Genomic DNA, 16,495 nt, shown 5'->3' with positions numbered 1-16,495 from the left:
TTAATTATGCTACCACTGCATTAAAAAAGTACAATACTGTTATGTTTTGTTGTCAATTAAAATACAGTGATCGATATATTTTTGGGGAGCTAGAACAGATTATAGGCATTTCCATTTCTTTCTATGGGGAACGTTGATTTGATATACAAGTCATTTAAAGGACAACCAACATCACTTTTTTGTTTCCTAACTGACATCAGAAAAACGTTTTATAGCATCTAAAATACCCAAAAACACACAGTATGATATTTTTAGTCAAATGCAAAACACCAATAAAAATTACTTAAAGTGTCCAAAAAAATGAACCTGGAAGTGACCAGTTTCAGAAGGTCCCGCCCCCAGCTCGTGACATCACGCCAAGACGTCTTGCCTTGCTGAAGAATCAAAACAATGGCTTCAGATTCGGAGAAGATGCTTTCTTGTTACTCATCCAGTTATGACTATGTTTCAAATAGTTCTGAAGAGGAAAGCATACATGTTTGCAATCGATTAAATAATTTATTCCGTGCCATTTTGAGGCAATAGGGGAGGAAAATGTAGCACTGAAAAAGGAATTAATCAGCCCGTTTCCACAGGCTGATTAATTCCTTACACGGAGCTTTGTCGCCATTTCCTGCCTCTTTTTGGTGCAACACGACGTTTTCAGACCAAACAAGTACAGCGAAATGCATTGACGTGACGGAAGGACTGCTACAATGTGTCCTTTTTTATCGGTCAGGGGCGTTCCTTCAGTGACGTAACGTGAGGACTCGTCACCAACTCAAAAACAAGACTTCCGGAATATTCAGCGCGAGTCTTAAAATGTAAAATATAGCTATATGCTATGGAATCTTTGTAAAATACGCTCAGTAGAAGTCATTTGAAGCCATTTTACAAATTATGGACACAACTTGTCCGGAGACGTCGGTTGTCCTTCAAGGACCATGTGTACAACATAGTGCGAGGCCAACTGAGGATAATCTGTGTATTTCTTTGTAGAAAGTAAAAGAATACGTATTGCATTGCTAACAAAAATAAATCGTATCTTGAGAACAACATAACGATTATGACAGTCAACCATTTGATTGTTGCTTTCAGGGCCTGCGGTGAGGCTGATAAGTGTCCTGATAGGGTTCTTGGAGGTAAGGGTCCTCCTCCACCAAACGCGATTGATCGCAGTTGTGCTCGGACCCCGATGACAACCGGTGGCGACCTATCCTGGACCGCTCGTTCTGTAGGTTTTGCTGCGCCGGCATCAGTCTGCGACGTTCCATGGGCGATGTCGTAGTTTGGTTGTTGTTGCGCTTACGTTGGGCCTTTTTTTTTGGGGGGGGGGGGGATAACAACGATGAGTCAATAGTTTACCAGGAAGATTTGTGGTCTGAGCTGGACCGACCTGGATGACGGCGGGATACGGTGAGAGCGCGGTGGAGCTCAAGTTGCGTCCCGGCGTGGTATCGAACGAGGGGGCGTGCGTGGCGCGCCAGTACGCCTCCAGGTAGTCGGCCAGGTGCTCGCAGGCGTCCTCCAGTTGGTTCTCATCCAGGATGATGTCAAACATTTCCTGCGGCGGGGAAATGATTGGCCCATTCGCTTTGGTATCACCTCATTAGCATGAGTAAGCCAATGTGGTAACGACATAAGAAGTCTGTTGTAAGCACAGTCTAAAATGAAACCCGAAACCATCATGGGAATTTAGTGAAGGGTTGTGCTGTTTTACAAAAAGCCTGATTATGTTCTATGATAGGCTCTGATTGCCCCATTCACTCTGGTATCACCTTAGCTAATGAGGGTAACCCGCAGCGAGAAACCGTTTAGCACAACTAGCCGTACACAATTTAACATAAAGTAATACAAATGCACCGCTCCACAATATTACACGTTACATACTGTATAAACCATGTGACACAAGTCAACAAGATACGTCACGTTGTGTTACACTATGTAACGCATTGTTACACATTGTAGTTTGATGAATTACATCATGATACTTTTACAATGTAATGTGCTGTGAAATACCACAAACCATGTTGTAAAATTGTGTTTTTTTTTTTTACTTTTTTTATGTTACCTCCGGGTTGAGTGAATGCTGGCGCTTGTGGCTGCCGCTGCTCACCCGCAGAAAAAATATCCTGTGACTGTAAAGTGTCCTTGAGGGTTTTCAAAGGCGCTCATAAATTTATTATTATTATTATGATTATTATGATTATTAGTATTAGTAGTAGTAGTATTAGTAGGAGTATTAATAGTAGTAGTAGTAGTATCAGTATTAGTATTAGTATTAGTATTAGTAGTAGTAGTAGTAGTAGTAGTAGTAGTATTAGTAGTACTATTAGTAGTAGTCGTAGTATTAGTAGTAGTATTAGCAGTAGTTGTAGTATGAGTAGTAGTAGTATTAGTAGTATTAGTATGAGTATTCATATTAGTATTTGTATTAGTAGTATTAGTATTAATATTATTAGTATTATTAGTATAATTAGTATTATTTGTATTACTTGTATTACTAGTATCACTGGTATCACTAGTATTAGTATTAGTAGTATTAGTAGTATTAATATTATTAGTATTATTAATATTAGTAGTAGTATTAGTAGTAGTATTAATATTAGTATTAGTATATTAAGTATTTAGTATTGGTAGTTGTAATAGTAGTACTATTATTTATTTTATTAGTATTATTAGTATTGTTAGTATCATTAGTATTATTTGTCTTGTATTATTTGTATTATTTGTATTACTAGTATTAGTAGTATTAGTAGCATTAGTATTAGTAGTATTAATATTATTAGTATTATTAATATTAGTAGTAGTATTAGTAGTAGTATTAATATTAGTATTAGTAGTAGTACTATTAGTAGTATTAGTAGTAGTTGTAATAGTAGTAGTATTATTTATTTTATTAGTATTATTAGTATTGTTAGTATCATTAGTATTATTTGTATTACTTGTATTATTTGTATTATTTGTATTACTAGTATTACTAGTATTAGTAGTATTAGTAGTATTAGTATTATTTGTATTACTTGTATTACTTGTATTACTAGTATTACTAGTATTAGTATTTGTATTAGTATTATTATTAGTGTTAGTAGTGTTAGTAGTATTCGTATTATTAGTGTTATTAGTATTATTAGTATGAGTATGAGTAAAAGTGACATAAAAACAAAACAAAATGATGGTGGAAAACTTACAGAAGGACACTGGGACAGTTTTTCAGCCGCCACCAGTTGGACGTTCAAATGTTTGCTTTGAGATTTTCCGCGAGACTTGATGAGACGCTGGAGGACCTAAAGGTTCAAAACCGCACCCTGCATCCGTTAGCCTCTTTGTCTCCGACTCTTCTATCATCCGCCGGCGCTCACCTTAGGTGAGGACACTTTGACGTGGACTAAAATTGGCGCCAATGAGGTCTTGATGAGCTGCGCCGGGTGGTTGACGGTGTCGGCGTCCAGCACCACCAGCTGCAGTGAGCGCGCTAGTTCGAAGATGCGCTCGATTTCGCTTTGCACCTCCGCTACGCCGGAATCAAAGACACGCCAAAGCCACATCAAAAGCACATCAAAGACACATCAAAGGCACATCAAATACACTTCAAAGACGCACCACAGACCCCCAATGATGCATCAAAGACTCATCAAAGGCACAACAAAGACAAATCAAAGACATATCAAAGATGCATCAACCACATCAAAGACACACTTAACCTCTCAAAACACAAAGACGCGACAGACACACAAAAACCCCAGACACCCAAGAGTCCACAATTCATCAAAATGTCTCTAAGATCCATTAAAGACTCATTTAAGACACAAAGGCTCCGCCAAAAACATCCAAAACCCTTTCAAGGCACATCAAAGAAACTTCAAAGACATATTAAAGATGCATCAAAGACATATAAAGACACTTCAAAGACCCTTCAAAGATGCATCAAAGGGACATCAAAGACACATCAAAGACACACTTAACCTTTCCCAACACACAAAGACGCGACTAAGACACACAAAACCCCCAAAAAGACACCCAAGACAGTCCACGATTCATCAAAATGTCTCTAAGATCCATCAAAGACTCACTTAAGACACAAAGGCTCCGCCAAAAACATCCAAAACCCTTTCAAGGCACATCAAAGAAACTTCAAAGACATATCAAAGATGCATCAAAGACATATAAAGACACTTCAAAGACCCTTCAAAGATGCATCAAAGGGACTTCAAAGACACAATTAACCTTTCCCAACACACAAAGACGCGACTAAGACACACAAACCCCCCAAAAAGACACCCAAGACAGTCCACGATTCATCAAAATGTCTCTAAGATCCATCAAAGACTCACTTAAGACACAAAGTCTCCGCTAAAAACATCCAAAACCCTTTCAAGGCTAATTTCCAAAGACACAGCCAAGACATCTCAGACATTTGCTTCACCACAGAGACATAAGTGGACAAATTATGATAAACCAAATCTTTCTAAGACACACATCAAAGACACACATCCAAGATCTCCAAAAGACATGAGTGAGGGCATTACCAACGCTGGAGCGAGTGTTGGACCTCTCAATGATGGCGCGCTTACAGGGGTTGTTTAGTACGGACCTTTTGGCTAACGAAATGTCGGCCATTACACGAGTGATGGAGACCCTGCCAACGAAAGACGCCGTAAAACCTCCATCAAAGACACATCCATATGCGCACCAGGGACTCACCTGCCGTCAAACCGATGCTTCAGGAAGTCGAACAGAGCCTTCTGCATCATGTCGGTCACCTGCAGAGATGGGAGTGAAATGTTTCTGGTGGTTTCCATGGCGATGGACTCCATTTTGTCCTACCTCGTAGCCTTTAAGTGACGGACCCACCAGGACCACTGGCCTCATTGATGGGACGACGTCATACGGTGGAATTTGCTCGGCCTGAACGGGAGGAACAAAACGCAGCCTTGGTCAACAAATTTTTTATATGCGCAAGAAAATGATGACAAAAACATGACATAATGTTCAAGAAATTGTTTGGTCACCCCCAAAAAAATATATACAGTAATATACAATATCGGTTATATATATATATATATATATATATATATACACGCCGCAGGATATATATATATATATATCGATATATATATATATATATAAATATTATTTTTGTAAATTAAATTGCAATATTTGTTTAGGAACAAATTCATTTGGACATAACAAAATGGGCCAAAATAAGTACATAAATAAATAAATACATAAATAAATAAATACAACGATAATCAAACAAACAAATAAAGGACTAACAAAATAAATAAATAAATAGATGAGAAATAAGCAAACAAGCAAACGATTAACTAAAAAATAAATACATAAATAAAATGATAATCAAACAAACAAATAAAGGACTAACAAAATAAATAAATAAATAGATGAGAAATAAGCAAACAAGCAAACAATTAACTAAAAAATAAATACATAAATAAAATGATAATCAAACAAACAAATAAAGGACTAACAAAATAAATAAATAGATGAGAAATAAGCAAACAAGCAAACGATTAACTAAAAAATAAATACATAAATAAAATGATAATCAAACAAAGAAATAAACGAGTAACAAAATAAATAAATTAATTAATAAAACAATCACCAAATAAACAAACTAATAAAAACCAAACACATAAATAAATAAATACATAAACAAACAAACGATTAACTAAAAAATAAATACATAAAATGATAATCAAACAAAATAAATAAATAAATAAATAAATAAATACACAAAACAATCACCAAATAAACAAACTAATAAAAACCAAACACATAGATAAACAAATAAATAAATACACAAATAATTACATAAATAAATAAACAAACAAGCGAACGATTAACTAAAAAATAAATACATAAATAAAATGATAATCAAACAAAGAAATAAATAAACGAGTAACAAAATAAATAAATTAATTAATAAAACAATCACCAAATAAACAAACTAATAAAAACCAAACACATAAATAAATAAATAAACGATTAACTAAAAAAATAAATACATAAAATGATAATCAAACAAAATAAATAAATAAATAAATAAATAAATACACAAAACAATCACCAAATAAACAAACTAATAAAAACCAAACACATAGATAAACAAATAAATAAATACACAAATAATTACATAAATAAATAAACAAACAAGCAAACGATTAACTAAAAAAATGAATACATAAATAAAATGATAATCAAACAAAGAAATAAATAAACGAGTAACAAAATAAATAAATTAATTAATAAAACAATCACCAAATAAACAAACTAATAAAAACCAAACACATAAATAAATAAATAAACGATTAACTAAAAAAATAAATACATAAAATGATAATCAAACAAAATAAATAAATAAATAAATAAATAAATAAATAAATAAATAAATACACAAAACAATCACCAAATAAACAAACTAATAAAAACCAAACACATAGATAAACAAATAAATAAATACACAAATAATTACATAAATAAATAAACAAACAAGCAAACGATTAACTAAAAAAATGAATACATAAATAAAATGATAATCAAACAAAGAAATAAATAAACGAGTAACAAAATAAATAAATTAATTAATAAAACAATCACCAAATAAACAAACTAATAAAAACCAAACACATAAATAAATAAATAAACGATTAACTAAAAAAATAAATACATAAAATGATAATCAAACAAAATAAATAAATAAATAAATAAATAAATACACAAAACAATCACCAAATAAACAAACTAATAAAAACCAAACACATAGATAAACAAATAAATAAATACACAAATAATTACATAAATAAATAAACAAACAAGCAAACGATTAACTAAAAAAATGAATACATAAATAAAATGATAATCAAACAAAGAAATAAATAAACGAGTAACAAAATAAATAAATAAATTAATTAAACAGTCATCAAATAAACAAAATAATAAAAACCAAACACATAAATAAATAAATAAATAGATAGATAAACAAACAAACGATTAACTAAAAAATAAATACATAAAATGATAATCAAACAAAATAAATAAATAAATAAATAAATACATAAATACACAAAACAATCTAATAAAAACCAAACACATAGATAAACAAATAAATAAATACACAAATAAATACATACATAAATAAACAAACAAGCAAACGATTAACTAAAAAAATGAATACATAAATAAAATGATAATCAAACAAAGAAATAAATAAACGAGTAACAAAATAAATAAATAAATAAATAAATTAAACAGTCATCAAAGAAACAAAATAATAAAAACCAAACACATAAATAAATACATACATACATACATACATACCTAAATAAACAAATGATTAACTAAAAATAAATACATAAATAAAACAATAATCAAACAAACAAATAAAGGACTAACAAATTAAATTAATAATAAAATAATAAATAAAATAATAAAATAATAAAATAAAGAAATATATAAAACAATCACAAAAAAAACTAATAAAAACCAAACACATAAATACCAAAAATAAATAAATAAATAAATAAATAAACACAACAAAAACCAAATAAACAAAATAATAAACATAAATAAATGAATAAATAAATAAACAACTAACGCAATAAACACATACAAAAACACAATAAATAAATAAATACATAGACACATACATAAATAACTAACAGAGAAATAAATAATCAAAAAACTAACTAAATACTTACATACATACATAGAATACATAAATAAACAGACAAATAAAAATACATAAATAAATGCCAAATAAATAAATATAAAAGTTCGGCTCACCACTTTTTGTTTCTGCTTCCCTGTTGATGACAAATAATAAAAAGTCTGAATAAGGAAGGATCACTTTCATAATAATAATAATAATAATAATAATAATAATAATAATAATAATAATAATAATAATAATAATAATAATAATAATAATAATACATTTCTAAACACCTTTCAAAACTCTCAAGTACACTTGACAATCACAGGATAACTCTTCTGCGAGTGAGCAGCGGCAGCCACACACGCCGCCGTTCACTCAACCCGTAAGTAAAAACAAAAAAACTTTAAATCTAAACAAAATGTGCCCCCACCACTTGAGACAAGACCAGATTGTCCAGAACCAGAAAAGACAAAATGGACAGAACTGGACAAAACTATTGTGTACCCACCTGCGCTGTTTGGCGTGGTCTTGAAGGTTCCTGATACCATGTCTCCTAAACTGGACGACAAGTTCCCACCGGACTTGTGACTGCGAGACCAAAAGTGACCCAAAATAAATAAATAAATACATACATAAATAAATAAATGAATAAATAAATACAGTGATACCTTGGCTTACGAACTTAATTGGTTCCCAGTGTGTGTAAGGCGAAAAGTGTGTATCCCAAAAAATAATTTCCCATAGGAAACCATAAAAATGAGAATAATCGGTTCCCAGGTCCCCATAAAAAAAATAATTTTCGACTTTCTAAACCTTAAAACTACACAAAATATACCTTATTTTATGTATAATAAATGTGCTATGGTATTATAATTAAAGAAATAAACTGTACTGTATAATAAAGTCGTTTTATTAACCTTTGATGGTTTTTTGCATAAAGTGTCTCAAGGAGCTCTGGGTTGTACATCTTGGAAGTGGACAATGGAGTGACCGGTTTCATCAGCATCAAACACTTGATGAGGAACGTAGCCTTCTTGTTTCACCATCTTGAGGAATGATCCCTCGTAGGTGCTTTCTCTGCGATAATTTTACCTTGTTCCTCATCAATTGTGTTCTGTTTAGCTGGGTTGATAGCTTTTTTTGCGTCAAGTGTACAGATGGCTCGTGCGGGTTATTTGTGGAGCCTGATTGATTCGATGAGTTCGTATACCAAGGTAAAATTTTCATAAATTTAACGTTCGTAAACCGAAAAGTTCGTAAGCCAAGGAGTTCGTAAACCAAGGTATCACTGTAAATATATATTGTGTCATTATCATAATAGTAATGGACAATCTTGCTGGACCCTTGGAAGCGTCCTCGCTTGTTGTCATTCTGCAGGCGAATATTTTCCAACTTGAGAGGACTCGGAATGAAGCCCACGTCGCAACCTTCTTTCACCAGGCGACCGATCCACCACTCGTTGTTGTACTTCTGCGCACGCAGTCACAAAAAAATATATATCTTTTACAAATATTAAATACGAATATTTTTTATATATATATATAAATGTTATTATTATTATTATTTTCTTACCATATTTCAAGTGTATAAAGTGCACTGCAGTATAAGGCGCAACCCCAATGAATGACTTATTTTCAAATTTGTTCCATGTACAGGTAACATCCGATTTACAACCAGCTCGACTTACGACCACCCATACTTACGACCATGACCGATTTTTAAAAATGTAAATTCTACGCCTGGCACCGCAACGCGCTAGCAGGCCGACAACGCGTAGGACAATTTTGGCCAGGCAGCATGTCACACACTCGCACAGCAATCGACCGATTATTTTAGCCTACGAGTCTCTATTCAACATTTTGAATGGATTTCAACTTACGACCATTTTGACTTACGACCGTTTGGTCGGAACGGAACTCGCTCCCAAGTCAGATGTTACGATCCGACTTACGACCAGCTCGACTTACAACCCCCCCCCCCCATACTTACGACCATGACCTCCTAATTTTTAAATTGTTAATCCTACGCAGGCCGACAACGTGTACAAGAATTTTTGCCAGCCAGCATCTCACCCTCGCACATCAATCGACCGTGTGATTGCACCAAAGGGGGGAGTTTGTGTGTCATTTAGCCTACGAGTCTCTATTCAACATTTTGAATTGATTTCAACTTACGACCATTTTGACTTACGACCGTTTGGTCAGAACGGAACTCGGTCGTAAGTCGAATGTTACCTGTATACTGTGTGTCCTGGAATTCAAGTGACAATGACAAAAACCCTAGCACTGGAGTGGACACATTTTTGCACATCGTCTGGCAGTGAATGAGTTAATCTCTTTTATGAGAGGGGTAAGTAGTTTGGCTAGCACCTCTTTGATGTGGAGAAAATCCTTGTTATCGAAGGAGACGGCAGTGCCTCCCACGGGGACATCCTGGTCCAGAGCTCCGCAGTAGCTAACATTTGTCCTCACAGCAAACGCCACCGCTTTGGTCTGCGTCAACAACCAAAGGACTTCCAAAATAAGAGGAAATAATAATAATCCATTTGATTTCTAAACGCCTTTCAAAACTCTCAAGGTCACTTTACAGTCACCGGATCAGTTTTTCTGCGGGCGAGCAGTGGAAGCCACATGCGTCGCAGCTAGACAGCGAATAGATATCAAATAGCTAGGGTAGCCACCTAGCTAGTTAGATCGTGAATAGATAGCAAATAGATAGCTAGCTAGGTAGCCAGCTAGTTAGTTAAGATAGCGAATAGATAGCAAATAGATAGCTAGCTAGGTAGCCAGCTAGCTAGTTAGATAGCGAATGGATAGCAAATAGATAGCCAGCTAGTTAGTTAGATAGCAAATAAATAGCTAGATGGGTAGCCGGCTAGCTAGCAAATATATAGCAAATAGCTAGCTAGGTAGCCAGCAAGCTAGTAAGATAGCGAATTGATAGCACATAGATAATAAATAGATAGCCAGCTAGCTAGTTAGATAGCGAATAGATAGCTAGATAGCGAATAGATAGCTAGATGGGTAGCCAGCTAGCCAGCTAGATAGCAAATATATAGCAAATAGCTCGCTAGGTAGCCAGAGAGCTAGTTAGATAGTGAATAGATAGCAAATACATAGGTAGCTAGGTAGCCATCTAGCTAGTAAGATAGCGAATAGATAGCAAATAGATAATAAATAGATAGCCACCTAGCTAGTTAGATAGCAAATAGATAGCCAGCTAGCTAGTTAGATAACAAATAAATAGCTAGATGGGTAGCCAGCTAGATAGCAAATATATAGAAAATAGCTAGCTAGGTAGCCAGCGAGCTAGTTAGATAGTGAATAGATAGCAAATACATAGGTAGCTAGGTAGCCATCTAGCTAGTAAGATAGCGAATAGATAGCAAATAGATAACAAATAGATAGCCACCTAGCTAGTTAGATAGCAAATAGATAGCCAGCTAGCTAGTTAGATAACAAATAAATAGCTAGATGGGTAGCCAGCTAGATAGCAAACATATAGCAAATAGCTAGCCAGGTAGCCAGCGAGCTAGTTAGATAGTGAATAGATAGCAAATACATAGGTAGCCATCTAGCTAGTAAGATAGCGAATAGACAGCAAATATATAGCTAGCTAGATGGCGAATATATAGCAAATAGCTAGCTAGGTATCCACCTAGCTAGTTAGATAGTGAATAGATAGCTAGCTAGGTAGCCAGCTAGCTAGATAAATGGCGCTGATATGGAAAACAGACCTTGGCCCTCTCCAGCTGAATCTGCGCCTGCTGTTCCCGTTCTTGCCGGCTACCCTCCTTGTCCTCCTCCAGGGAAACGTCCGAGTCGGACGGTCGGCTGGTGTACGAGTCAGCAGAACCCTAAAAAAAAAACCATAGAAGAAGAAGAAGAAGAAGAAGAAGAAGAAGAGCCATGATGTTTATTTCACGACAAGTGTACTTTCATGTGGCGTCATCAAAGCGCGGAAATAACAATGGCGGCCGGCGCGCCTTCAAACATCCCATCGTTTGAGGTTGCTAGGACAACCCTCAGCCACCATTGAAGGTTGCGCATCGAGCAGTCGTCGGGAAGATGGAATATAACACGAATGCTAATGCGCTAAAAAAAATTAGCAATTTCCACACAGAAACACATTTTCACTTATTAGAAACATTACATTTTATATCAAGGACAATTTTCACTGATGATAACCGCAAAGTTTATCCACTGCAATTGTCATCACAACACACACACACACACACACACACACACACACACACACACACACACACACACACACACGCAAACTTGTGGCTGATAGCGTTGTAGTGGTTAGCGTAGCATGTCACTCGAGGTTTATCTTAACTTGTTGTTGCGTCTGAGGGCCTGTTGCAGTGGAGTTCAAAGATTAAAAGCATTCTTGTTGGACGGCGGCGTCTGTTAGCCCCCGTCGCTACACTAGCTTTACCAGCGTTAGCTAAAAATAACTTGACCGCGGTCACTACACTAAGTTGATATGATGTGAGGTGGGATGTTCCGTCCAGTGGCCTTTCAAAGAAAGCAGAAGTTTTGCAGTAACTAAAAAAATAAATACATAAATTAATAAATAAATAAACACATAAATACACAAATAAATAAATAGCTAATTAGCTAACTAACCAATTAATTAACCAGCCAATTAATTAAATTAATAAAAGAACAGACGGATAAATAAATAGATCGATACTTAAATAAATACATACTATGCAAATAAATAAATAAACAAATACATAACTAACAAACCCACTAAATAAATAAATAAACAGACACATAAATACATAAATAAATACATAAATAAACAAATAGATAATTAAATAAATAAATATATAAATAAATAACATAATTAATTAATTAAACAACTAACCAACTAACTAAATAAATAAAATAAATATGTAGATACATAAATAAATACATATATAAATAAACAAATAGATACACAACAAATACAAAAACAAATAAATAAATAAATACACAAATAAATAAATAGCTAATTAGCTAACTAACCAATTAATTAACCAGCCAACTAATTAAATTAATAAAAGAACAGACGGATAAATAAATAGATCGATACTTAAATAAATACATACTACGCAAATAAATAAACAAATAAATAAATAAACAAATACATAACTAACAAACCCACTAAATAAATAAATAAACAGACACATAAATACATAAATAAATACATAAATAAACAAATAGATAATTAAATAAATAAATATATAAATAAATAACATAATTAATTAATTAAACAACTAACCAACTAACTAAATAAATAAAATAAATATGTAGATACATAAATAAATACATATATAAATAAACAAATAGATACACAACAAATACAAAAACAAATAAATAAATAAATAAATAAATACACAAATAAATAAATGGGCTAATTAGCTAACTAACCAATTAATTAACCAGCCAACTAATTAAATTAATAAAAGAACAGACGGATAAATAAATAGATCGATACTTAAATAAATACATACTACGCAAATAAATAAACAAATAAATAAATAAACAAATACATAACTAACAAACCCACTAAATAAATAAATAAACAGACACATAAATACATAAATAAATACATAAATAAACAAATAGATAAATAACTACCTAACTCGTTAATTAATTAATTAAACAAACAACTAACTACATAAATAAATGGACAAATAAATACATCAATACATAAATAGATAATTAAATAAATAAACATATAAATAAATAACATAATTAATTAAACAACTAAACAACTAACTAAATAAATAAAATATGTAGATACATAAATACATATATAAATAAACAAATAGATACACAATAAATACAAAAACAAACAAATACATAAATACATATATAAATAAACAAATAGATACACAATAAATACAAAAACAAACAAATACATAAATACATAAATAAATAATAAATAAATAGATATTCCGTTGAAAATGACAATTTTATGACAAATTATGAACTTGGACGTTCAACTTTTTTATTTTTGCACTGTATTTTTAATTCTCAGTTGACAATTACATTTTTTTTAGCAGGCTAACTTCACAATTTAAAAAAAAACATTATTGTAAAAAATTAAACTTTTCATAATAAAGATATAGTTTCATTTTTATCATCTCTTTTCAACGCTTTTGACTACTGAGTTCCTATTTCATGACTATATTTAAATACATATAGATATCTAGCTAGCTAGTGCCACAAAAGCTAGCTAAAAAGATATTTAGCTGGCTATATTGTCTAGCTGGCTGGCTATCTATTAGCTATCTGGCTAGCTATATAACTATCTAGCTCACTGGCTACAAACGCTTTTGACTACTGAGTTCCTATTTCATCACTACATTTAAAAACATATAGATATCTAGCTAGCTAGCTAGTGCTAAAAAGCTAGCTAAAATGATCTTTAGCTAGCTATATTGTCTAGCTGGCTGGCTATCTATTAGCTATCTCGCTAGCTATATAACTATCTAGCTCGCTGGCTACAAACGCTTTTGACTACTGAGTTCCTATTTCATCACTACATTTAAAAACATATAGATATCTAGCTAGCTAGCTAGCGCTACAAAAGCTAGCTAAAATGATCTTTAGCTAGCTAATTGTCTAGCTGGCTGGCTATCTATTAGCTATCTCGCTAGCTATATAACTATCTAGCTCGCTGGCTACAAACGCTTTTGACTACTGAGTTCCTATTTCATGACTACATTTAAAAACATATAGATATCTATCTAGCTAGCTAGCGCTACAAAAGCTAGCTAAAAAGATATTTAGCTAGCTATATTGTCTAGCTGGCTGGCTATCTATTAGCTATCTGGCTAGCTATATAACTATCTAGCTCACTGGCTACAAACGCTTTTGACTACTGAGTTCCTATTTCATCACTACATTTAAAAACATATAGATATCTAGCTAGCTAGCTAGCGCTAAAAAGCTAGCTAAAATGATCTTTAGATAGCTATATTGTCTAGCTGGCTGGCTATCTATTAGCTATCTAGCTATATGGCTAGCTGTATAGCTATCTAGCTCGCTGGCTTTCTATTAGCTTCAACACGAAGTTTTCAGACCAAACAAAGTACCCAAAATGCATTGTGTGTCACTTTCTCGGTCAGGGGCGGTCCTTTCGTGACGTCACATCCGGACTCGTCACCAACTCGAAAACAAGACTTCCTGAATATTCAGCGCGGTGGAATCTTTGTAAAATACGCTCAGTAGAAGTCATTTGAAGTGATTTTACAAATTACGGACACAACCTGTCCGGAAGCGTCGGTTGTCCTTTAAGAATGTAGTTTACACACACACACTCAAGTGTATTCTGAATAAGGTGACACCTGTCTGAGGATGAAGCTCGTAGATGTGGTGCTGCCGTCCGATCTCTTCATTCTACTCCTCCTAGAGTAGGTACCCCCGTTTACCTGAAATGTAAGAAAGGGGAAAAAAATAAGAGAAAAGGAACATTTCAAATGGAACCTTTTCATAGAGAAATAATATGAAATGTCATTTTTAAGTGACTTATTCTAGTTGCTCGTTCGCCGTTCGGAGTATATTTGATATTCAACGGGAGTAAATGAAGTCAAATAGTAAATAATATTTCCAATTTAATCACACAAATAATTCGCACAAAATTGAACAAACTTGAATGTAAAAAAGTCATCCATTTTTTTTAAGTATTGTATTTAGTATAATAATAATAATAATAATAATAATAATAATAAATAATACATTTCATTTATAAGCGCCTCTTCATTGGGTGTAGTTAAAATAGCAAACCACTTCATTAGGCACACCTTCAAAAATAAATAAACAAATAAATAAATACATAAATAAATAAATGCACACATAAATATATTCACAGACAAATAACTAAATAAATAAATAAATACACACATACATACAGTAATTAGAATAAATAAAGAAACAAATACAAATAAATAAATACATACATACATACATACATACATACGACAACTACATAATAAATTAAATATATAAATACTGTATCTAAATAAATAAATAAATACATAAATACATACATACATACATACATACATACATACGTACATACATACACGCATACATACATACCTACCTACCTACCTACATACATACATACATACATACATACGTAGAATAGACAACTACATAAGAAAATAAATATATAAATACGTACTGTATATAAATAAATACACACATAGAATAAAGAAATACACTAATAAATAAATAAATAAATAAATACATACATACATACATACATACATACATACATAGAATAGACAACTACATACTAAGACAATAAATATATAAATAATGTATATAAATAAATAAACTAAGTAAAGAAATACACTAATAAATAAATGCCAAATAAATACATACATACATACAAATATACAAATATCTAAATATATAATGAAAGCTTTTGGAAGAGAATGAATGTTTTAAACCACCTTATTGAGTACAAGCTTTCTGATCAGCTGTTGGATCTCAACGACAGCAGGTGCACCCGATAAAGTGGACCAATAGTGGCAAATTAAGAACTAACTTCCGGAACATATCGAACAAAAAAAAAAGTCAACCTGAAAGGTCGTCTTGCGCGCTCCGTCCGCCGCCCCGTGTCTGCCATAAATGTGCCGGGACATGTCAGCCAGTTCGTCGGTCCAGGGCGGAGGCTGCCGCTCGGCAACGCTCCGCTCCGGCTGCTGTTGGCCGGCGTGGGGATCCGACGCCACCGCGGACGCCACCGTCGGCTCCAGCTTGGTTCAGTGACAACGTGGTCGGTAGCAGGTTCTCGGTCCTGTCGAGCGGTTCGGTCCGTGTGTGGTGCTGC

The 16,495-nt window shown here is 33.0% G+C and overlaps 1 protein-coding gene across 1 annotated transcript; it reads right to left on the bottom strand.

The window, feature by feature from the left end:
* Positions 1–3: 3 nt before the first annotated feature.
* Positions 4–16,495, bottom strand: cacnb4a (calcium voltage-gated channel auxiliary subunit beta 4a). The gene is made up of 14 exons (XM_089002075.1): positions 16,245–16,495; positions 15,003–15,086; positions 11,391–11,510; positions 10,024–10,146; positions 8,997–9,124; positions 8,163–8,242; positions 7,783–7,802; positions 4,807–4,887; positions 4,684–4,742; positions 4,509–4,618; positions 3,342–3,493; positions 3,171–3,266; positions 1,376–1,543; positions 4–1,295 (listed from the first exon to the last, which is right to left on the bottom strand). Exons 1-14 carry the CDS (start codon positions 16,305–16,307, stop codon positions 1,074–1,076), a joined length of 1,506 nt encoding a protein of 501 aa, XP_088858201.1. The 5' UTR covers positions 16,308–16,495; the 3' UTR covers positions 4–1,073.

The sequence above is a fragment of the Hippocampus bargibanti genome, linkage group LG08 (assembly GCF_051943395.1).
Source record: "Hippocampus bargibanti isolate YZ-2025 linkage group LG08, ASM5194339v1, whole genome shotgun sequence".
Classification (NCBI taxonomy): Eukaryota; Metazoa; Chordata; class Actinopteri; order Syngnathiformes; family Syngnathidae; genus Hippocampus; species Hippocampus bargibanti.
This window is presented reverse-complemented; position numbering and strand designations above follow the sequence as displayed.

What these genes read in the sequence shown, in the direction of transcription:
- cacnb4a (XM_089002075.1), bottom strand. Translation starts at nt 16,307, where the DNA reads ATGTCCCGGCACATTTATGGCAGACACGGGGCGGCGGACGGAGCGCGC. An exon ending in TTCAGCTGGAGAGGGCCAAG is followed by an intron (nt 10,147 to 11,390) that starts GTCTGTTTTCCA and finishes TTGTTGACGCAG; the next exon opens with ACCAAAGCGGTGGCGTTTGC. An exon ending in ATTTTCTCCACATCAAAGAG is followed by an intron (nt 9,125 to 10,023) that starts GTGCTAGCCAAA and finishes CTGCGTGCGCAG; the next exon opens with AAGTACAACAACGAGTGGTG.